The sequence below is a fragment of the Cryptotermes secundus genome, unplaced genomic scaffold (genome assembly GCF_002891405.2).
Source record: "Cryptotermes secundus unplaced genomic scaffold, Csec_1.0 scaffold463, whole genome shotgun sequence".
In the NCBI taxonomy this organism is placed as follows: Eukaryota; Metazoa; Arthropoda; class Insecta; order Blattodea; family Kalotermitidae; genus Cryptotermes; species Cryptotermes secundus.
This window is the reverse complement of record NW_019735561.1, coordinates 504818-528253: the sequence shown is the minus strand read 5'-3', so window position 1 is coordinate 528253 and position 23436 is coordinate 504818. Positions and strand designations below refer to the sequence as shown.

The following is a 23436-nucleotide window of genomic DNA, read 5'->3' as shown; positions in this document are numbered from 1 at the left end:
ACTTTAAATATGAAAATAGAGTTCGTGAGAAGAATTGTTTGTTCTTCGTGTGACTGTTGAGAAACGATCTGTGTTGCAGAGGATTCTAATATTCTAATGCTTATTTGAACAGTTACTGACTGATTGTGTGACTGATTGATTATAATATAATGAATCTGATATTTTCTGATCATTTCACTTTAATCTCTTTAATAATAACAGGTTTTCAATGGTAACCTTGGATTTCAAAGTAAAGGAGCAGCTGAAATGTTATGTTATAAAAATTGGCAGCAACATAAAATGAAAATTATCATGTGTAGTTTTCTTATCAGTTGTCTAACATTTTCGAAAGTGTAGCAGATATGACATTATGACTGACTTTTCTCAGAAAATGTGTTCTTATAGTTCTGTGGTAGCATAACATCTTTGAAATTATAACTGTACTTTAAAATGCAAGTTTTAACAACTATGACCTGACATTCTTAAGAGAACATTGAACAACATTGTGTTTTTTAATCAGTTTTCCTTTGCTGCGTGTTGAAACAGTATTTGAGATTCATACGAGTGTTTGAACTATTCTGATGTCAGCCTCTGCATTGTTGAATGTGACAGGGATAATGCATGTTTGTATACAGTTTGAATTGTAACAATGTTGATTAAGACACACAGGAAAGTTATTAATTTGTGATAAAAGTATGAAGCTAAAGAGCTAGAATGTGTTGCATCGATATGAAGCATTGGTGTTCTACCTTGACAGCCTTGTGTGAGCCAGTGTTATTTGGACTAGGAGGTGAGAAGGGTGAGCACCCAGGTGCTGTCATGACAACAGTGAGTGTGGAGAACACAGAGACGTGGGAGCATCACAAGAAATTCACGGTGAGAGGCTGTATTGGTGATTAATTCGTTTTTAGGTTATTTAACATTAATTGCACAGGTTTATTAGTGTCAGATGAAATGAAATGTCCGTGAATGGTGTGTATATGAGGGGTTGGAAACAAGCGATCGTGATCTATTTCAGGGTACTGTACTTTGCATGCATTTGGCAAGAGACATAAACAAGCAATAATGGCCCATTTCAAGGTGTTGTCTACTGCAGCATTCACCAAAACATGGAAACAGACAGTCATGGTATTTTCAGGGTACTGTACTGCCCCCTCCTTGCCTCTCCCATGGGACTTCATTCTACATAGTTTGATGAAATTACTGCTCTTAAGCATTAGACAGCGGAAGTGTATGAGAAATGTGGAAGTGAAGCTCCATGTATTCTGAGCTTTATTTCTAAATGAATGTGAGGTGCTATATTTCATAACTTTAATAAATATTAATGTCAGTAATCACTACTTGTGTGAAGTATGCATTTCAGAGCTTAGTGTCAGCTTCAGGTAGTCCATTGTCAGCTGCACATGTTAATGGAGTCAAGTCCTCATGTTTGCTGCTGAGCTGACAGCATTAAATGTCCACTTGTACAGTGTCAGTACATGTGATATATAGTAAGGTTACAGACACAGATTAATGTTGTAATTGTTAAGTAGATTGCAAACACACCATTTGTACTGGTGTTGATGTAGAGAAATATAATTGTTTTAGTTTATGGTTATAAAATTTTGGCATGAAAGTTCTACGTTACAAACTGCTTATGAAATTACAGTGACTGCTGCCTGTTGTAATCATGGATAATGTTATTACTTTTACAAAGTCCTGATCAGACATATACTAATACATAGAAAGTATGATGTTTATTATAATTAGTGCTTTGGTTTTTGTTATAAATTTTTTTGCCATATTGTGCCCTTGATATGAGCAATGGAAGTGATTATGTAACATCTCTTTGTTCTTGAGGTGTGATAAGGCTATGAATGTTTTATTAATGGTCTTCTCAGAACAGACAATAGACAGTCAACTTTAAAAGAATTTTCCAAATTCTTGATTTTAGTACTTTCTTTATTTGTTTTTAATGGTGTGTATGGATTTCCACAAACATTATGGCAATTTCATTTTTGTTGAAGATTTTCTCAAAGAAATACTGGGCAGTCCACTTAGGTACTTTTCATTCTTTCTGTTTATCTAGCTTTATTCATGTTGCTCCTGCTTGGAGCATAGGTCATCTGTGAAATGCTTCATTTCACTTCTGTTTGTTAATCTTAAACAGCTGGTATGATGAGCTTTGCTGCAGTAGAATTGTATCTGCAGTAACAGATTTACATATGTGACATCAAGGCCAAGGAAGTACATGAAACTGCAAAGTACACTTTTGGAATGTATATATATTCATGACTGGAATTTGTAAGGTATTGTCATGCGATTGAGTGACTATAAACGGGGTTTGGATTGGCAATCGGATTTATTGGACACTTTAACGCACAACTCATGGCTACACCTTACAGATCACTTTCACACAAAGATTATTGTTCTCAGTCAGTCTTCACTGCATTGCTTGGTAATGTCTTCCAACAGTGGACATTCCTCTGCTTCTGGGCTCACGTCCTTGCAGGCTGGCAGCCATCTCACACCAAACTCCTACTCCTTTAACTGCCATCTCAGGACTATCTCATAATGGCAGCTGGTACTCATTATATAGTCCTGTCACGGACTGCACAGAAAACACCACTTCCCACAGTGTTGTGTTACACAGCCGGTACTTAGCAGTGGTTGTTCTTTTTGGCTACACAGTTCTTGCTTTGAGCAAATATGCCACATTATCCTTCCATTCTTGTTTGCAGTTGATGTCTTTTGTTGGCTTTGTATTCTTCATATTATTCATAGAGACATTTGAGAGATATTGAGTGGTCCTCTCACTTTGTTGATTAGGTTGGAAAACATTGCCATTGTAAATTCATTATGTATACATATACCATATATATACGAGGGTGAGTCAAATGAAAAACTTAAATTTGTAATAAAAAATCGAAATTTTGCACTATTATCCTGTAAGTTGGTAAGCATGCTACAAACAGCATGCAGAATGGCCTGTAGGTTGCAGCACAGTGCAGATGCACGAACACCGTCACAGCACCAGTATAAGATGGCTGCCCCACTTGAGACTTGCACCAGGGAAGAACAGCGTTATGTTATTCGGTTTTTGTGTAGTGAAGGTGTAAAACCTACTAAAATTTATCGAAGAATGCAGTTTCAGTATGGTGATGCATGTTTGTCACAGCAGCAAGTGTATGAATGGAGTAGGAAGTTTGCAAATGGTGTGACTTCAGTGAAAGATGCTCCTTGTCCGGGTCAGGCACATCGAGTTGTGACTCCAGAGAACACTGCAGCAGTTGAAGCCATAGTGAGGGAAAACCGCCGAGTGACACTGAATGAAATTGAAGCAAGTTTAAACATTAGTCATGGTTCAGCACACCACATTGTGCATGATGTGCTCCCATTTCACAAAGTGTCTGCAAGATGGGTGCCGTGGCAGCTGACTCCTGAATTGAAAGACCGACGTATTGATGCTTGTGAAGAACTTCTGCGGTGCTCTGAACAAGAAAGTGATGACTTCCTTGCAAAAACCATTACTGGGGACAAAACCTGGGTTCACTTCCACCAACTGGAAAAGAAGAGAGCGAGCAAGGAATGGCGCCATTCCTCATCTCCAAAACCGAAGAAGGTTCGAACACAACCATCAGCAGGAACTGACTCTCTTTTGGGATGAAAAAGGCGTCATCTTGGAGCACTACATGCCTAGAGGGACCACTGTCACCAGTGCATCATACTCAGATCTAAAAAATCATTGGCCTGCAATCAAATCAAAGCGACGTGGATTGCTGTCCACAGGTATCCTTTTGCAACATGACAATGCAAGGCCCCATGCTGCCCATACAACAATTGCGACAATCAGTGGCCTGCATTTTGAGTGTCTTCCTCATCTGGCATACTCACCAGACCTTGCCCCAAGTGATTTCCATATGTTTGGACCACTCAAAGAAGCAATGGGAGGAACGACGTTCCATTCTGATGAAGAGGTACGCCACGTGCTGCATGAGTGGTTGTGCGGACTACCAAAAGAATTTTTTTCTGAAGGAATTCATGTACTTTGTAAGCGCTGGAGGACTTGCATTGAGCGTGGGGGAGATTATGTTGAAAAGTGATACAGCTTTGTACCACTTGTGCACAATAAATAATACTAAAAAAAAAATATTTAAGGTTTTCATTTGACTCACCTATGTATATATTCTTCCCTTACAGTGAAGATCTTTAAAAATCATTGCAGGAGCAGTCAGATGTACTGATGTACTGTGGTGTGAAATGGGGGGAAGGTGAATATTTTCTGAACCTAATGGCACAGATAATAATGGATTCAAATGAAAATGTGCCATGAGAATTCCTTGAAATAGGTTACATGTATTTTCTACCCTGTGTATAACTGCACTGCCAGGGTCCCTATATGTGTAACTCATTGACTGACTGACTACAGATGAGGGACATCCTAAGTGGATTATAGTTGCATGACTAAGACTTTCAAGTAACTATCTAATCCCATGTGATATATAAATGAAATAAATAATTTGTGTCATTTTGATGGAGTTTCATGTAATAACTTTGAGGTGCAGTATTAATAATCATGGTAGTGAAATTATGTTTGTATTGGTTTATCCTGCTGCAGGTGTACAAAGTGATGGTGACAAGTGACAACCATAGTTGGTTTGTATTCCGGCGGTACAATGAATTCTACAAACTCTATGAAATGCTCAAGAAACAGGTAAATTTTATATTCTTAACAGTAATACTGGAAGTAATAACTCTGATCTTATAGCTAGTAAAACAATAAAAAAGTAAAAAAGTAAAGTTATCCCTGTAAGAGGTCATGAAGGCCCATAGGGTTGTGAGATGTTGAGGGTCCCAAATTATCTAGACAATCAGCTCATAGATGGTGATAAGGTTGTCAGCCTTGTGCGCCGGCCGTGCTTTACTCCCCAGGAAAATTATTTGATTAATTCCTGGTACTCATTTCTGTTAGAGGCTGAGTCAACCCCAGGGCCATAGTGTGGCTGGAAGGATTAGGTCAATTGGAAAAATCCGAAAACATCATCGGGACTTGAACCCGCGACCTTCTGACTTGTAGCATAGCCCCTCAACCAACTATGCTGCCGCGTGCCCCTAAGAAAACAACAATTTTCTTATTATTTTGTGTGGATGTAAAATGTGGTTTCTTTGATCTGAGGTAGCCCTGAAGTGAAAGTCTGTTATGGCCTAATGAAGGGCAGGATTATTGGTCCATTTTCTCCACAGAGGGTGCAGTAATGGGTAACATGTCCGTTGACATGTTAGAACAGTTTGTATACCCCTAAGTAGCAAATTTGCAAGATATTTATGAATGTTCCCTGCTCTTTTCTCCTCAGATGTTAGGAACTTGATGACAGCTCACCTCTTGTGGTGTCTTATTATCAAATGCAATTTGAAACACTGATTACTTCCGTGACATGTGGTGGAATGTCCTGAAATTGTATTATCAAAGGGTAGTAAGTTAACAATTCACATCAAATTTCACTTGTTTTAATAGTTTTTGGCCAAGAAGAAAAAAAATGGGGGAAAAACTCATTGAGTAGCTAGCTTATTTATGTACTGTTATTGGAAGCAAGGTAGGTGTGTAAAGTGTAGTCGCAAACAGTATGAGTGTCCAATAAATCTGATCATCATTCCAAATCATGTCTATAGTCACTCCCATCATGTGACAGCATTGTGCATGTGAGAATTACCACTGTTGTTTCTTAACTTAGATGTTACTTCATGCAGCCACATGGCTGCTCATGGCTTCTGACCTTGAAACACACTTCTGCCTCTCCCTTCTTGGTACTCTTATAACATGATAGTGCAGACTTTCTAGTAAACACACTAAAAGCTTAAAACAGGCAACATGATGATAGCTTGTGTCTTCAGACCTCCAAGCATACTTCTTTGTCTTGCTTTTCTCTTGCTACTCTTATAGCATGAAAGTGTGAAATGCCCACCTGAGACCGATTAAAAACATCTTATACATATAGCGTTCAGACTCATGACTATGACCTGTAGTTCTGTAAATCTTAAAAGAAAGGGAAGGGGAACTTATGTGACTCCCATTGAGAATATATTCAAAAGATTTATTGCTTCTTATAAAATTTTTTACTTTCAACTTCTTATGCTTTCTCCCAAAGTGACTTCCTGTTCTTCATATTATTGAATGACATATTGAGGCCAAGTTTAATGCCATCTCCCATGAATAACATGCACAAGTAGTAAACTGTAAACTGTCTCTTTTATATTGTCATGTGTATGAGTGACCCTTGACAGGGTTTCGGATTGAAGATCCGATTTATAAAGGTAAAAATATGTAAAGCTATTCCTGTTAACAGGCTGTGAAGGCCCATAGGGTTGTGAGATGTCGAGGCTCCCACATTTTCTAGACAGTCGGCTCACAGATGGCAGTGAGATTGTCAGCCTTACATGCTGGTTGCCCTTTACCCCCCCCCCCCCAGGAAGATTCCTGGTACTCATTTATGTTCGAGGCTGAATCAACCCCAGGGCCATAGTATGGCTGGAAGGGTTAGGTAAATTTAAAAAAAAAATCCCCTTCATTGAGAATCGAACCTTCGACCTTCCAGCTTGTAGTATAGTGCCTCAACCAACTACACTACTGCATGCCCTAGATTGGATTTATTGACTATATTAACACACAGTTCATAATTACAGTTAATTATAGTGCCATTGCTAATTTCCACACTGTGCTGTTCACTAGAGCTCTTGTTAAGTCTTTTCCAGCCCGCAATGTCTTCACTAGTAGTTGCCTGGTAATGGCTCCAACAATGGCTATTCCTCTGCTTCTGGGCTCATGTCCTCTCTGAATGGCAGCTCCCCTCCAACTGTCTTAGTGCTTCAGCTGACTAACTCCCAGGCTGGTGGCCATTTGTCACCAACTTCCTTGTCTTCTCTTCACAGCCTGACTTTCAACTGACAACTGCTTGGCTGGTGCCCTTGTTATAACCCTTCAGCACGGACCACTACAGAAGTCTCTGTTTCCAGCAGTACTTTTATTGTTGCATGCGTATCTGTTGCTGTGGGAACCTGCTTATCAAGCTGTTTCCTAGTAGTGAATGTTGTTTCACAGTCACTGCCTAGAAAGGGGTCTATATGCCACAAAATANATAAAGGATAACATTTTTAATGAAATAGAGGGAAACATGAGTAAGATTTGAGATTCTCACACAGGTGGTTATGAAGAGTTCTGTCTTCTGGGATATAACACCTTATAGTTCATTGAAAGTCAACTGATGTTTTTGAGGAACATGTCACCTCCATCTTCGTGGTTGGAGAGGAAGGTAAGCATGAAACCATTGTGAAGCAGGTAGCAGGCAGAGCCATTGTTTGACCCTGAAGATGGAGATGACATGTTCCTCTGAAATGTTCCTCAAGTGTTGTCGCTTGTGGCCGTTATTTGTATTGCTTTTATGAGCCGTGCGCAGTTAAATTTTGGAACGCGGCACACAGGTGGCAGAGCTGTCGCACGCCTAATATGTACAACTAACGGATGCGCACGAAAAAGAGTGGCTAGCTGTTCGCGACTAGTCGCGTCAGTGGGTTTTTAGTCTAAGTGACAGAATTTGTTCAGTTCAGGGGATGAGTCAGTTGTCAGCAGGAGATAGCCATGGGAAGTTCGCAGTTGAAGAAGAGTGCAAAAAGTCAGCCTGGCAAGATTTGATGTGTAAATTTAAGACTTTACGTGTGCTGTAGCACAGTATTATTAGGACACAGAGATATTGGGTTTTCGGACTTTATCCATCATCCTGGTTTTAAGATAACTAAGAAAAACATGACATTTCGGAAACTGGATCTGTTTCTGTCCTCAGGTGAGGGAACACACCTCTTCTGTTGGGTCCCTTAGAAAGAGCTAGCCTCAATCACTGGAGGCCCTCACCTGAGGACGGAAACAGATCCAGTTTCCGAAACGTCGTGTTTTTCTTAGTTATCTTAAAACCAGGATGATGGATAAAGTTCGAAAACCCAATATCTCTGTGAGTTATACACCATCGTCAGGATCCTATAGTAACTACTAGTATTATTAGGAATTTATGATTTAGTGAGACTTTTGTAGTTCCTGTATTGTAAATCCTTGAGGACTAGTGTAGATAGACTGAGAAAGAGTAGTGTGGAGTACTTTGTAATGTGAAAATCAGGAACAGTGTTATAATTGCAATTATGACCTGTAAGTATCCAATAAATCCAATTACCAATCCAAACCCACGTCTTAGTCAGTGTGGCACGTGCCAGTATCCTTTGAAGTATTCTAATCTGAACATTGGAAGCCTGTCCCACTACAGAATGTCTACAGATCCCATCGGGAACCTGCTGCATGTTCTGTCTTCGTTTTGGATGCTCTCAGGCTGATCCAGGTGATGTCTTAAATAGTCTATGAGTGCTTCAGCATCAATTCATGCTTAATGGCTGAGTTTAATATTAGCTTTGAAGTGAAAGATTATAGTATTCAGCCAAAATAATTTAAATTTGTGTTTATGTGAGTAAAGTGACATGAAGCGAACAACATTGTGATTGGTTCAGAATTGTGATGTTTCATAATTTATTTAGCAACCCTTTGCCAGATGCATAGGTTACATATCATAGAATGGGGGAATGATTGTGAATAATGAGTTTGGCAGGATATAGACAGAATCAATTATTACATGTTTGAAGATGCTGTCTCAGCATTTTCTAGAGGAACTGATGAAGATCACAAGAAACTGTAGGATAGCCAGCCTCTTGTCTGAACAAGGCCTCTCATATACAAACAGGACTGGTAACAGTCATCTGCAACATTTATAGGAATTGTGAGACAGACAAAGATAAATTGAGACCCTTTGTTTTTCTTGAGTTTAGATCTCAGATAAATGATCGTAACTTCGGTTTAGATGCTTTTTTAATAATGTAGTGGCATAGAGTCCTTTTTGTGGGATGTAACACTGTGTAGTCCTTTGAACGTCAACTGATGCCCTGGAGGAACAATTCACCTCTATCTTCAGGGTTTGAAGAATAAGCCAAGCAAGAAACCAGCAAAGGGTTCTGTGTTCAACCTGCTTTCATGCTAGTTTCTTTCTTGACTTATTCTTTGACACTGAAGATGGAGGCAGCATGTTCCTCTGATATGTTCGTTGACTTTCAACAGACTACATGGTGTTCTATGCCAGAAGATAGAACTGTTCATAATCACTGCTGTTAGAACTTCAAATCCTACATTATAAAAGTAATAATAACTTCTACAGACTGATAAGTGGCCACTTTAATCCGATTTTGTAGCTATGTAGTCTCCATCAGATCTCACTGAACATATTGGCACAGAGTTTATATTTCTGGTTTGTAACAAGGAAGTACCCGGTTTGTTTGGACCCCAAGTGGTGACTGGTTATCCTGGCTTACGGTTTTTAGGTCTCGTTTAATCTCTTTTGTCCAGGACTGTTTTCACCTACATACCTTCCAATTCATCATAACATAATCATCTTACCATATCTCTTTCTCAAGCATTATCAGCCTCAGAAGTAGCTACAGCCTGATATGACAACTGAACAAGCCAACGTATCCTCTCAGACCTTAAGCTGTTCGTAGGTGTGTCATAAGTAAACGTTTAAAAGGTTTCTTGATCTGGTGTTCGGTATTTTCCTATCTTGTTTCCATTTGTTCTTAGAACAGTTATATCAGCTGATTGTATTGTTTATTAATTATTCCTTGTTGACTAATCTGTTGCTTTTAATTAACTTTTTTTGTTATGTGCACATTCCTGGGTCAGATGGTCACCAGTACATTAGCAATTGTAAGTGCATGCTGGGAAAACACATGTTATATAATGTCAACAAGATATTCCATCAAATATAATCTGTTGGCTATTTACGAGGCACATATTAGGGATGATGATGATGATGACGACAACAATAACAGCAACATCATCAAGTTTATTTAGATATTCATCATCATCATTATCATCATCATCAATCACCACCATCATCATCATCATCAATCACCACCACCACCACCACCACCATCATCATCATCACCATCATCATCATCATCATCATCATCATCATCAAAACTCTGTGGCTTTAGTGCGGAAGCAAACTATACTGACTGAGCGACTGCTGCTTGTCTGTGAAGTTAGTGCAAATTTTAGTGGATGAGGGTGTCGCGTGGTCAGCGCAACGAATCCTCACCGCTGTTAATTTTGGTTTTCTAGACTGGAGCCACTACTTTTCCATTCAAGTCGCTTCTCAATTATCCTCACAAGGCTATCATCGTCATTGTATGTCTGTAATGTGTTCCAGGTTCCCAGTGTGCAGCTTAAACTTCCAGGCAAAAAACTGTTCGGGAACAATCTGGATCCCCAGTTTGTGCAGTCTCGACGGGAGGGCCTGAATTCATTTATCCAGCAGATCATGACAGATGCAAGATTCCGGCAGTTGTAAGTTCATTAGCACATATATGTGTGAACAGGAACATTATAGTTTACTTTCGTCACCATCTATTAACTATGTACTGACAATTACAAGGTGTTCTTGAACTTCTTTATGAACCAGAGTTTGTCATTGCCAGTTACTGCCGCACACCATTACATCATCATTAGAAAGTTATGAGATTTGTTTTCAACATACTTCCTGTCTTCTGGTGCTGGTGGGAAATTCCAGCATACTGGGTTAATAACCTCATCATATAGTAATAAATAGTTGGTATATGTGGATTATTGTAAGGCACTATATGTGTACAGTAATATGAATTTATGTTAATATGTTGTAATACTTTTATTTGGAATTAATCATTATTTTAGATTAGAGATAATACTTTTCTTATATGTTTAACTGCATTTGCAGTACCGAGCTATGCTTGCTAAAGTTAGACAAATTTCTGCCTATAAATTTTCCACTAAGTTCTTTTTATCGGTAATGTAAATTCCGCAAGTCCTTAATTTTTCAGCTACTCCAGATGATATGTGATTTCTTTATCTCCTAAAAATGCCATCATTACTGGCACTTATTCACCAATTGCAGAAGCTCTTTTTAATTGCTGTGAGCTACATGGAGCGCATGTGCCCTTCTGCTCAGCCATGACTGTCTGAAAATAATGATACCCAGACACATCAGATATCAAATCTCTGTCTCCTTCCTCATTCCAAAACGTGTCATTTTTGTTCACAGTGTTGTTCTCTGTTAATCAACTGCTCATCATTCTCTTTATTGCGCTTGAAGACGAATGAACCCAACAAACATGAGCAGAGTACATAAAAAAAACAAAAAACAAACTCTGTTACCTGTAGTCTGCAAGTGAACTATACTGACCGAGCAACCGCTGCTTGTCGGCAAAGTTAGTGCCAACTTTTGCAGAAAGAGGGTGTTACGTGGTCAGTGAAATGGATTCTCATCGTCGTTAATCTCGGTCTTCTAGACCGGAGCCCCTATTTCCTTAAAATAGCTCCTTAGTTATCCTCACGCGGCTGAGTGGGCTCTGTTCCAGACCCACTACTCATAAAATCTGGTAGCACCGGGAATCGAACCTGGGAACTCTGGATGTGTAGCCAGGAATTCTGACCACTAGACCACAGAGGTGGAGCAGAGTAAATGCATGCTAAATAATAAACATAAAAGATTTTAACAGGTAGTGCCATTACTAAAAGAGGCTTCAGATGACACTAATGCTGTTGACAGTGAACTAATCATAGAGAGTTTCACTGCTGCTGCTTTCATCTTGCCAGAATGTTTACTGTTAATAGGAGAGAGGTTTGGAATGGTTCTGTACGTGTACCATATTACAGTATGTAGAAGGACATACGATAATGAATTTAAACCAGATATGCAATCCTCCTCCTAGTTTTTCAACATATGTTGGTGCCTGAAGAATGTTTAACAAAGAACAATCTATTATTCTTTCTTTGTATAAGGAAAGATGGGCTTAATGATATCACCATGTTCATGTATCCATCTGTCCATGTGGCTGTCCCACAATAAATTTTAAACCCATTAATGCATTTTGGGTCCAGTATAGGCCATTGCACCTTTTCACATACGAATTCTCTGTCATCACTAAGACCCATATGGTGATCATGGAAACCCTAGTACCATGTAATGTATGGTTTTGAAGTGTTGAACTTTGAAAGCTATGGTTACAGTTTTATAGAACAGTTTTATTTGTTGAGGAGTCATCACTGTTTGCTTAATGTTGAGCTTCCTCTTGTACAGGCCAGAGGTTTGTGAATTCTTCCAGTTGGACCGACGTAAATTGAGTTCAGAAGAAGGAAGTGTAGAAGATGGTGAAGAAGAGGTTGGAGGCAGTGATGTCACTAACAGCAATGATAAGCTGAACCTTGGACCCTCAGAAAGATCACAGTAAGTATTTTACGTAGTATTTTACCTGTAATTATCTGCTGACATAACTCATTAACTGTAATTTTACTCTCACAAAAACATATGCATGTAATTGTTATCGAAAGCACAAGTTTTTGGCTTTTGTTGTCATGTAAGTCTGTAGGTTTCCATGGTTAATGTGATATTTGTTTTGCCAAATTAATAAATTGGCAGGAAAAAATTACAAAATTTCAAATAACTTGTTCCCTTTCAGGCATTTTTAAAAGCTGTTTAACAGAAATTGATGGCAAAGTATTATTAACCCTGTGCCCTTAGGACAGAGAACCATGCATTGTTGGTTGTGTACAGTTTAATATTCAATGGATTCACAACTGTTCTCCATGTCTGGAGGCACTGAGTAGTTTCGTTCAAATAGTAATGTTTCTGAGTTGTATGTGAGAGGTGCTGAGTTCAAATCTTGGCCAGGAACCAACTATGCTAATTGAAGTTTTTAGGCTGTGGTCACTTCCTTCCACATCCTTTGCAATTTATTATTCTCTATCATCCAATCATTCGACACTATATAAGCAGAGATACTGAGAGCATCATTAAATAAACTACAAAGAAATAAATGAATATATGGAGGTTCCTTCATTGATGACCACTTAATAATGTTTTAGATTTTTTTGTGCAGAATTTACTCCTAATAATGCCATCATTTTTCCACAGTGCAAAGCCAATCGATTTTGAATTCCTGCATGTAATTGGAAAGGGCAGCTTCGGTAAGGTGTTGTTAGCAAGGCACAAAGTTGAACGGAGGCATTATGCGGTGAAGGTGCTCAGCAAACGTCTTGTTGTGAAGAGGAATGAAGCGAAACACATCATGTCTGAAAGAAATGTCCTCCTTAAGAATCTGAACCACCCATTCCTGGTTGGTTTGCATTACAGTTTCCAGACTCCAGACAAGTTGTACTTCGTGCTGGATTACATCAATGGTGGAGAGGTGAAGTTTGCTTGTACATATGACTCTATTAATCCTTTCACTCTAATGGAGGAAACATTTCTTCCAGACATAAAAGGATGCTGATCAGTATGGATGGAAGTTTTTGCCAAATATATGCAGCCCTAAAATGTCAATTTTTTGTTCTGAAAATTTCTGCACCAAAAGAAATGGACGTAAGAAATTAATTTGTTTCATACAAGTTTAAGAGTTGGGGTAGTTCAGTCAGCAAAGTGACTGTCTTGAAACTGGGCAGTTGGGATTCATTTGCTAGAAAATGTTACAGGCTCAACGCCTCATAACCGTATGGGCCTCCACAGCCTGTTAACAGAGATAGCTTTACCTGTGTCAGGATTATATTGGACTCACTTGACCTTGTGTTCACTGGGCACTAGGGACTAAAGCTAACCACTCATCTTCATACGATGCTGAGGTCTGGCACAGTATTTCTCAACATGTGTTGCTGGTCCCCCTACAGGTACTACCAAAGAGGCTTGTCACAAGTTACTTGTTCTTGGCATTAATGGTGAATTTTGAACGGTTATTGTTCTAAGTAATATCCTAATCCATTTTATAAGATACGGCATAATGTAGAAGCAACCTATAGTGATGCAAGATACTTTTGTAATGCCCTATTTCTTTACTGTAGGTCCATGTCTGATCAGTGGCTGTATAAGTAAAAGTGACAGAAATTGTTCAAGGTGGTTACCAGTTAGTTGTAAACTGGAGGAGTGAATCCAAAAGAATTTTTAGTTCTGAGGTTCCTGAGTGATTGAAGACTAAATAGCAAGAAGGCTGCATAGTGATATGAAGCGCTAGTTTCTGTGTAGAAATCTGTTGCTAGGAGACGACTAGTGGAAACTGAGAAACCTAGGGCATGTGCAACGGTGGACTGGAAAGTGTGTAAATAGCGATAGCATTATAATTACATGTAATTACCAGTGGTATTTTATTAGGAGTAAATAAATCTGTTCATCCAATCCAGAACCTGCATTATTAGTCACTAATTCATTAACAATATAAATGAACTGTCATTATTATTTTTTGACCACGACTGTTTACAAGGAGACAGAATAATCGTTGGTGAAACGAAAATAGGGTCAAGCAAATATGCTGGGTGGAACAGTGAGAGGCTGAACAGCAGTGATGTACCAGAAACTATGGGAAGCTAGATAAGGATGGACTGAATATCATGATTGAGTAGTTTCTGTCACTTTCTCATGTTCAGGTGGTTCCATATTCAGTTCTCAGCTTTCCTTACTAACGTTTTCACAGTTTTACTGAGTTCCATATTACAGATGTTCAAATACGGGGAGATTGAGAAGTTGTGCACATCACACTAAACACTTATGTTTTGCTGGTTTAATGCACAAACTACAAGACATACAGCACTTACTATTAATGTTTATAACCTTACATCTTAGAAATGCAAAATCAAATCATGTCTTCACAACAAATGCTCGAAATGCCTTCCCTGTTCAGCAGTGAGCTCTTTTTACCATGTTTGAGGTCACTTTGTGGAGCACCTGTAAACTGATGCTGTTAATTGCCATTGGTCATCCAGTGTATGCAGATTGTTTTTATAGACAATTCCTTTGAGGTACCCCCCAAAGGAAAAAATCTGCGGGTGACAAATTGGGCGAACGCGGGTGCCAAAATCCTTTCGAAATGAGACGGTCACTGAAAAACTCGCGCAAGAACTGCATTGTTTCATTAGATGTGTGACATGTGGCACTGTCTTGCTGAAACCAACACTCATGTTCATCAACTTTAAGAAGCGCAGTAAACTGTGTAATGATGTCTTGGTACACTGGACTGTTCACTGTTGTTTCGAAGAAAATTGAGCCCACTATTCGACAATATGATACAGCACACCATACTTCAATTTTCTGACAGTGCAAGGGCTTTTCATGTAACATGTGGATTTTCAGATGACCAAATCCTATTGTTTTGACTGTTCATGTAGCCACTAAGGTGAAACCATGCTTCGTTAGTGCACATGCATAAGAACAACTGGCGAAATAATGTACCACAATGAAAACTCGTTCTTGGGAAAACGACATGTCTGTCACACAATAAATGAAGCTATACTGCAGACGTCATATGACCAATACATGACAGATGGCGTTTCTACTTGTTGTTAGTACTCCTACAGTACCATCTAGCAGTAGGAGATATAATTATATTAACTGCAATACAATTTATAACAACTTTTATTTTGATGTGCGTGACTTTTTGATCTCCCTGTAGTACCTTAAAATAGGCTTCAGCTACAACAAATTTATCCTATGTCCGTCATAGTCCATCATTAATGATCATTTGCTATATATCAATGAATGCACCCTTCGGAGCAGGGAGTTATCTAAAAATTTACTTTCCATCTTGCAGAAAACACGATATGACCATTATAAACATAATCTAGTTAATGCTGTTTAAGGAAGTAATTTTTGTTTGAAGAGTGCTGTCTTCTGGGGTATATGCTGTGTGGTCCATCGAAAGTCAGTTGACATTTTGGAGGAACATAGCACCTTCATCTTTAGGGTTGAAGGATAAGCTGAGCAAGAAGCCAACATGGAAGCAGGTGGCAAGCAGAGCCTCTGTGACGAAGATGGAGGTGATGTGTTCCTCTGAAACTTTGGTTGATTTCAACAGACTACATGGTGTTCTAGTCCAGAAGATAGTACTGCTCATAACCATCACTGTGAGAACCTAAAATCCTTATTTATGTTTATTCTGAGAATCATACAAAACACATGAATACACTCTGTGGATAAACTGCAGAGTTATTAAGTGTTAATGTAGGTGCTACATTAAGTAAACACTGTGCTTTAAGTGACTAAGAAACAGCCATGTAGGTAGACATGGGTGGGAACTTTTATGTCATAATATCCTCAAAGGAGCACATTGTGAGAGGGATAGAAAAAAAAAAAAGAAAAGCAAAAATGCAAATCCTTTTTTATCTATAGCTGTATGTTATAGATTCATAATTATACAATATTGTTCTTAAAAAGACATTAAATGCTACACAGTGCTGAAGTAAATATTGGGACCAAGCACATAATTTCAGTATATGCTCAGGTTGACATTGGAAATATTAAGAATGCCAAAATTTTGATGTTAGTAATTTGTTCTGCAGCTATTCTTCCACCTGCAGCGAGAACGAATGTTTACAGAACCAAGAGCTCGATTCTACAGTGCAGAGATGGCAGCTGCATTGGGTTATCTGCATGCACATGGTATCATATATAGGGACTTGAAACCTGAAAATATTCTGCTAGACTCCCAGGGACATGTTGTGCTTACAGATTTTGGTCTTTCAAAGGAAGGACTGTTTCCAACTGATACGACCAACACATTTTGTGGTACTCCCGAGTACTTGGCACCCGAAGTTCTCAAAAAAGAGGTATTTAACCACTGATGTATAATTTGAAAATAGTCTTTTACTTTTGCAGTTGAGAAGTGAGAAATTTTAATTGTGTGTACCTGGTGTCAATGTGTTTCCATGTAATTCTTTTGCCATGTTATCATGTACAATTGAACATCTGTCGGTTTAGCATTCCAAATGGAGAAATTCAGTGAAATGTTTCAGTTATTTTCATATGCCTAGTACTATCTGACTAAATCCATGGATCCTTGCAAAACCGATGGTCCTATAATTAGTGAAAAAATTTCCTTTTTTATGGTGCCTGAAGGTTCATTTGAATCTGAGGACCTGCATAACTTTTTGTAACGTGCTGGAGTGTTTTGTCCCCACTCTTTCCAAGGTGGGGAACATCTTGTTAGCTGCCCATAACTGCTTATTCATTACATTTGCAGTCACCATCCTGTTGTTCTGGGACATTGTACGTGGTGCAATCCAAAAGTTCCCGAAATATATTAATAAAAACTATTACATCTTACCTAGATTTTATTCTGCACCATCACCTTCAAAGTAGTCCCCTTGGGAGCGCATACACCGATCCCAGCATTTCTGCCACTTTTCAAATGCATCCTGGAAGTCTTTCTTTGTTAGTGTGTTTAGTACCGTCTGTGTTTCCGCTTGAATTTCCTCAACTGTATCAAATCTTCGTCCCTTCAACTTGATTTTCATCTTGGGGAAGAGAAAGAAGTCGCATGGAGCTAAGTCTGGTGAGTACGGTGGGTGGGGAACAACTGCCATCTTGTTTGTAGCCAAAAATTCCTGCACAATGTAAGCCGTATGCGGTCGTGCGTTGTCATGGTGGAGTACCCAGTCGTTCGTGTGCCACTTCTCTGGATGTTTTCTCCTCATGTCCTCCCTCAAACGCCTTAGAACATCGCGATAGAACTCTTTATTGACTAATTTAACTTGTCTCATTTTGGTCCATCACACTATTAATTACAGAGTAGATAATGAAAATTTCAGTCCAATGTGACATACGAGTTTACAGCACTTCAGTCCTCATTCACCTTACATGTTTCGATTCAAAAGAATCATCTTTAGAGGCGCACCACTACGATAAGGAAACACTGTCACATAAGATATTTTAACAATATGCACTTTCGATATGACTAATGCTCTTTATATAAATTTTGTTATCACGGTTGGTTTTGATGTTTGTCTTAGGCACTCACAATGGCGCTTCTTGAAGTGTAGATTTACTGGTTATTCTGACTGGGGTTTTCCACTGCACACAATATTGTGTTCACTTTTCCATACAGTAGACTCCCAATATATTTGAATTTGTATTAAAATTTCCACGTAAAAAATTAGTTATTATATTAAAATATCTTGAGCCGACATTGGGTCATGTTGTTTTCCTCCTGATGGTGGGAGATGTTGTTTATTTCTCTTGATTTCATGTTCTTATTATTAGTAGTGTAGTTTACGTGTGTGCTGCACGTGCTGGATGGTCAGTCTATGATCTTGCAGAATCAGATCCCTAACTTTCGCGACATTTTCTGGTGTTTTGCCCGTTGACGGCCGTCCCGAACGATCGTCATCATCAGTCAATGTTCGGCCGTTTTTAAAACCCTTATACCAGTTGTAAGTTCGTGTCTGGCCTAAACGGTTTTCACCAAAAGCTTGCTTCAACATTTGGTGCGTTTCTGCAGCGGTTTTCCCAAGTTTGAAACAAAACTTTATACAGACACGCTGCTCTCTCAGGTCAGCCATCGCAAAACCGCAAACTCACGGAAACACAACAATGGAAATACGTTCACCAACAATAAACCCAACCACTCAACTCGACGCCGCTTGCCACACTGATTCAAGAAGGATGTGTGAGGAGACACCTAGCGGTATTTCGATGTACTCATAACCATTCGTGCGCAAAATTCAAATTTCAGAAACTTTTGGATTGCCCCATGTATGTTCCATCCACAGCCTGAGGGTGCATCATGCTATAATTTTAGAATACCCACTTAACATGGCTGTGTGGGAACATCCCACATACTTGCATGCTGTTTCGCCAGTCTAAGAGAGAACACTCACTCCTAGGTCAGTATCTCATTGCCGCACATTGCTGGCGACGCTCATATTTATACAGCACTCAATGTCCCACCTGTAGATCATCACATGTGCTAACCAATCACATTGCTGCCAGCACTCATATTTATACAGCACTCGGTGTCCAGCCCACCTGTAGATCACGTGCGCTAGCCAATCAGCGCTCACAATCGCAACTGCAAGTTTTGCTCTGCCCATCAAGCATGGTATAAAAGGCAGAGCCCAAAGCTCACAATCGTCAGTGATCACATTCAGTCCAGAGCGATCAGTCATCAGAGTCATCAGCTCATTGCTGTGCCAAGACAGCTGCCGCAACTCTCAAGCAACCACGCTCTGTGACCAGGCAGCTAACGTATTTGCCGCAACTCTCCAGCACACGCACGGTGGAACAAATGGCCCTTTTCAAGGCCCGCAAACTGTTCGAAGTGGTTGTCTATTAGAACATCGACAATCCCACAGCTGTTATCCAGTTTCTTCCTGTTGTGCTGTAGGGGGTGGGGTAATGTATGGTATTTTGTCTCATAAAGTGATGTATATCTTTTCAGAACATTAATGTTAAATAAGAATTATTTGGTGTAAATAATATAAAAGTTGTGTGATGTCACATCCTCTCATTTTCTGAATTTGGCTTAATGTAAGTAATGATAAGTAAGAATGATTCAGTGTGTGTTTGTGCAGCACATTAACTGTTATGTGCAGCTTGTTAGGTTAAACTCCAAAGAAGTGTTACAGATAATTAATTTTTTTTTTTGGTCAGTTAGGATATATATTAGATATATGCAGGTCTTTAATTTTTTTAGATTGAATTGAGAAAGGAAGCATCTCAGTCATTATTTGAATGTTGATTTTAAATCTCGAACTTCAAAAATATTTTGATGATTGCTTCTCTCTGTGCAGTGGCATGCAGACTCCCTGATTCATTATAATGATTACCAATGCCAGCATGAATTAACTGGTCAACAAAATCTACCTGCCCCTCCTTTTTTATGTCTCTAGTGAAAAGGGATGGGTTTCAAAAGTGATACCTACTGTACTTCATTTCGTGCACTGTGGAAAGTGGGTGGTACTGTAAATTGTGATTATAATGAGAAAATTGTCTAGTAGAGAAAATTCTTGCGTTCATTCACAATTTTTTATTTCAGATTCTCATCTTACACTGAACAAAAATAATTCTTGTGTATGTCTGATATGTATTTGTGGGACTGTTAAAGTAAGACTGTGGGAACACCCATTGAGAATTAATGGGAAATCTCTTCATTTGTATTATAGGCTTTCATACAAGCAACATCTCATGCTTTCTTCCATCTTCCTTTCCAGTCCCATATGTTATCAAAGAGTACATCAGGGCCCATTTTTAATATTATCTCCTATGAATAACATGCACAAATTTACAATCGTAAATCATTTCTTTATGTAGTATACGAGGTGTGACAATTTAATTCCTGGAGTGGCCCCCTGTGAAAGCAAAATTTGCTTGTAAATCTTTTATATATAGAGAGAGAGGTGAGCAGTTTCATTATTTCAGTACACTTTATGTGAAGAAAAATCTGAGCGAAGAACAGGTATTATGGTGGCTTTTTTGTCTGCTGGAATATGTAAGACTGTCATAATTTATGAGTGGTTTTACTTATTAGCTCAATACAGTTGATCAGCAAATTGTACATGGATCAGAAAGTTAGAGTACGACTGGACAGAGGGGAGACAGGAAGTGTGCAGATTGGAAGAGGAGTTCGACAAGGATGCTGTTTATCACCAATTCTGTTCAACTCGTACAGCGAATGCCTTACCAAGGAAGCTATGGATGGGCTCGGAGACTTCAAAGTAGGAGGACAAATTATTCAGACTGTGAAATATGCAGATGACCTTGTGTTAATGGCTAAGGAAGAAACTGTGCTACAGGGCATGATTGATAGACTAATTGAAATTGGAAGGTGCTATGGGATGGAAATGAATGTGGAAAAAACAAAAGTAATGAAAATTTCGAGACAACCAACCCCAGTCACAATAAAGATAGACCAAAAACAACTGGAGAATGTGAAATGTTTTAAATATTTGGGTAGCTTGTTAACAGATGATGGAAGGTGTACTAGTGAAATTAAATCCAGGATTGCCATGGCAAAAGCTGCATTTAGCAAGAAGAAGAATCTTTTTACCAGCAAATTGGACTTAAATTTGAGGAAGAAACTAGTGAAATGCTACATTTGGAGCATAGCTCTGTATGGGGCTGAAACATGGACACTTAGGGCAGTAGATCAGAAACATCTGGAAAGTTTCGAAATGTGGTGTTGGAGAAGAATGGAGAAGATCAGTTGGACCGATTATGTGAGAAATGAAGAAGTGTTAATTAGAGTCAGTGAGCAGAGGAATATCCTACATGAAATAAGAAAACGGAAGGCTAATTGGATTGGTCATGTTTTACGCAGAAACTGCCTTCTAAAAGAAGTTATTGAAGGAAAGATAGAGGGGCGGATAGAAGTGACAAGAAGACGAGGAAGAAGACGTAAGAAGGTGCTGGATGACCTTGGGGACAGAAGAGGATGCTGTCATTTGAAGGAGAAAGCTCTAGATCGCATTAAGTGGAGGAATTGTTTTGGAAGAGACTGTGGACCTGTCATCTGACAGATTACTGATGATGATGACAGTTTGTTTTAAGAAGCATTCAGGCAAAGATAGACACTTTTTATAGTCTTGTAATTAAAGAAAGGGAGTCATGTGAGCATAAGTACACCCCAGGCAGTGAAAAGTGAGTACATAGCATAGCTGGAGTGATGACTGATGGGGCAAAACTGAAGTGCTTATCTAGAAACCTTCCCCTGTGCCACCTTGTTTTCCACAAATCCCATATGAACTTCTGTGAGGTTGAACTCAGTTGTTATGTGCTATAATGTTAAAACTACTCTGCCCACAGTAAAGGGTTCCATAATGGTCCTAGCCTATTTCATTTTAAATGCTATGAAACCATGTGTTCTTTTGTACAGTTCTGTTGTCCTGTGTAATTTCATCAAGGAAGTCAGTGTGGCAGTAACATTGAGATCTGTATTTGGGGGTAACTGTTACAAATCTCAGCTGTTTTGACAGGTGTTTATCGTTTTCTGCAGTCCTTCCACCACAGTCTAATCCTTGTGGTAATGTTCTAGGCTCATGTTTTGGAGGTAAAGTAACTGATTTGAATCTCAGCCGGATTGGTGTCTGTTCTGACCAAGATTTTCATGATATTCCTCAGTTGCTTGAGGTGATTGAATATCTGGATTTTTTCCTGAGATAGGCCAAGGGTGCCTCTTTTCAAATATTTACCAACTTACCTTCCATGATTATCTTCCCAAGTTATTTGACACTGTGTAACTTAATTGAAATGGCATCACTAAGTAACCCAGGAATTAATCGGTGAGAACCCCTGTATCCTAACCAGTCATGATCACCGTCTCACATTTTGCAGGTAAAAGAGTGTTGTTAAGTAATCTGTGAATCAGTCAGTCATATTTCCTTTCAGGGATATGATAGATCTGTGGACTGGTGGTGTCTGGGAGCTGTCTTATATGAGATGTTATATGGTCTGCCCCCTTTTTACTCACGTAATACAGCTGAGATGTATGATCGTATTGTCAACAAGCCCTTACGATTACGACCCACAATCTCTGAAAGTGCCCGTGACATCCTAGCCAAGGTGAGTATTGTGCCGATGCAGATTGCTGTGCGTGTTACGATCAGCATTAATAAGAATGGAAGTTTTACTCCAGGGCTATTTTATTAGAGACCTGCTCACTGTGTATGACCTCTGTGAGTCTGACCACTGACCCATGAATGGACACAAATTTTGAAAAATCATGAACTTTCATTACATTATATTTGATTTTATAAAATATTTAATGTTCCTCTGTGTGAATGTCATAACCTGATATTAATTCTAGTTTTACATTCTGAGTTCTGAAATATTTAGCATGTGCTAACTCTCTTGCATCAGCAACAGACTGTGTCAGGATGTTGACCTTGAGTCTGTCATGTGACTTAGGAGAAAATTTGGATGTGAGATTTGTGCATGGAGGGGAGAAAGATGAAAAAAAGACAGGCAGAGTAAGCTGCCACCATTCTGCCATCTCTTGTTAGTCATAATACTTGTTTTGTTAGTGTGTTTGATTATCCTTTGATGTTTACATTATCAGCCCTGAGGGCAGTGTGTTGGTATGCTGTTTTAGCTGCTTCAGAAGGACCGTCATAAACGACTGGGGTCGGGTTATAGAGGATTTGATGAAGTAAAGCGCCATGACTTTTTCAAACTCATCATCTGGGAGGATCTGCTGGCCAAGCGCATTCCTGCACCATTTAATCCGAATGTGGTAAGTGTGTGGTTGTCATTTTATGCCATTATTTTGAACAGAAACAGATTCTAAATTCTGCTTCAGTTTCAGTTAGGCCTAAATGGTTTTCTGTGATTACATTTTTAAATGGCATATCTGATGCTGCAGTGAAGCAGTAATCTAATTATTCATTTCGGGCACAGTCTGATTGAAGCACGCTGTATCATGTTTGAAGGGTGCAAGTGTATATCTCCTTTGCCATGGCATGGTTTTATAAAACTGGAATTTTAGGTAGATTCCAATAGAGAATGCTACAGGAATAACCATGAACTATGGCCAGAAACATCCAAGCCATTCCAAGATAGTTCTCAGGGATGTTAGTTGCAACTGCAGGTTCTACAGTACCTGGGTGTA

At 39.1% G+C, this 23436-nt stretch overlaps 1 protein-coding gene across 1 annotated transcript in view; it reads left to right on the top strand.

The window, feature by feature from the left end:
- Nucleotides 1-23436, top strand: part of LOC111869563 (serine/threonine-protein kinase Sgk1) — a 34083-nt gene that overhangs the window by 5395 nt on the left and 5252 nt on the right. Inside the window, exons 2-9 of the mRNA XM_023861189.2 lie at nt 737-855; nt 4577-4672; nt 10251-10387; nt 12156-12302; nt 12990-13263; nt 16397-16663; nt 22218-22391; nt 22921-23061. Of these exons, the coding sequence (XP_023716957.1) occupies nt 799-855; nt 4577-4672; nt 10251-10387; nt 12156-12302; nt 12990-13263; nt 16397-16663; nt 22218-22391; nt 22921-23061 (1293 nt within the window). The 5' untranslated portion in view covers nt 737-798. The remainder of the gene's footprint in view (nt 1-736; nt 856-4576; nt 4673-10250; nt 10388-12155; nt 12303-12989; nt 13264-16396; nt 16664-22217; nt 22392-22920; nt 23062-23436) is intronic.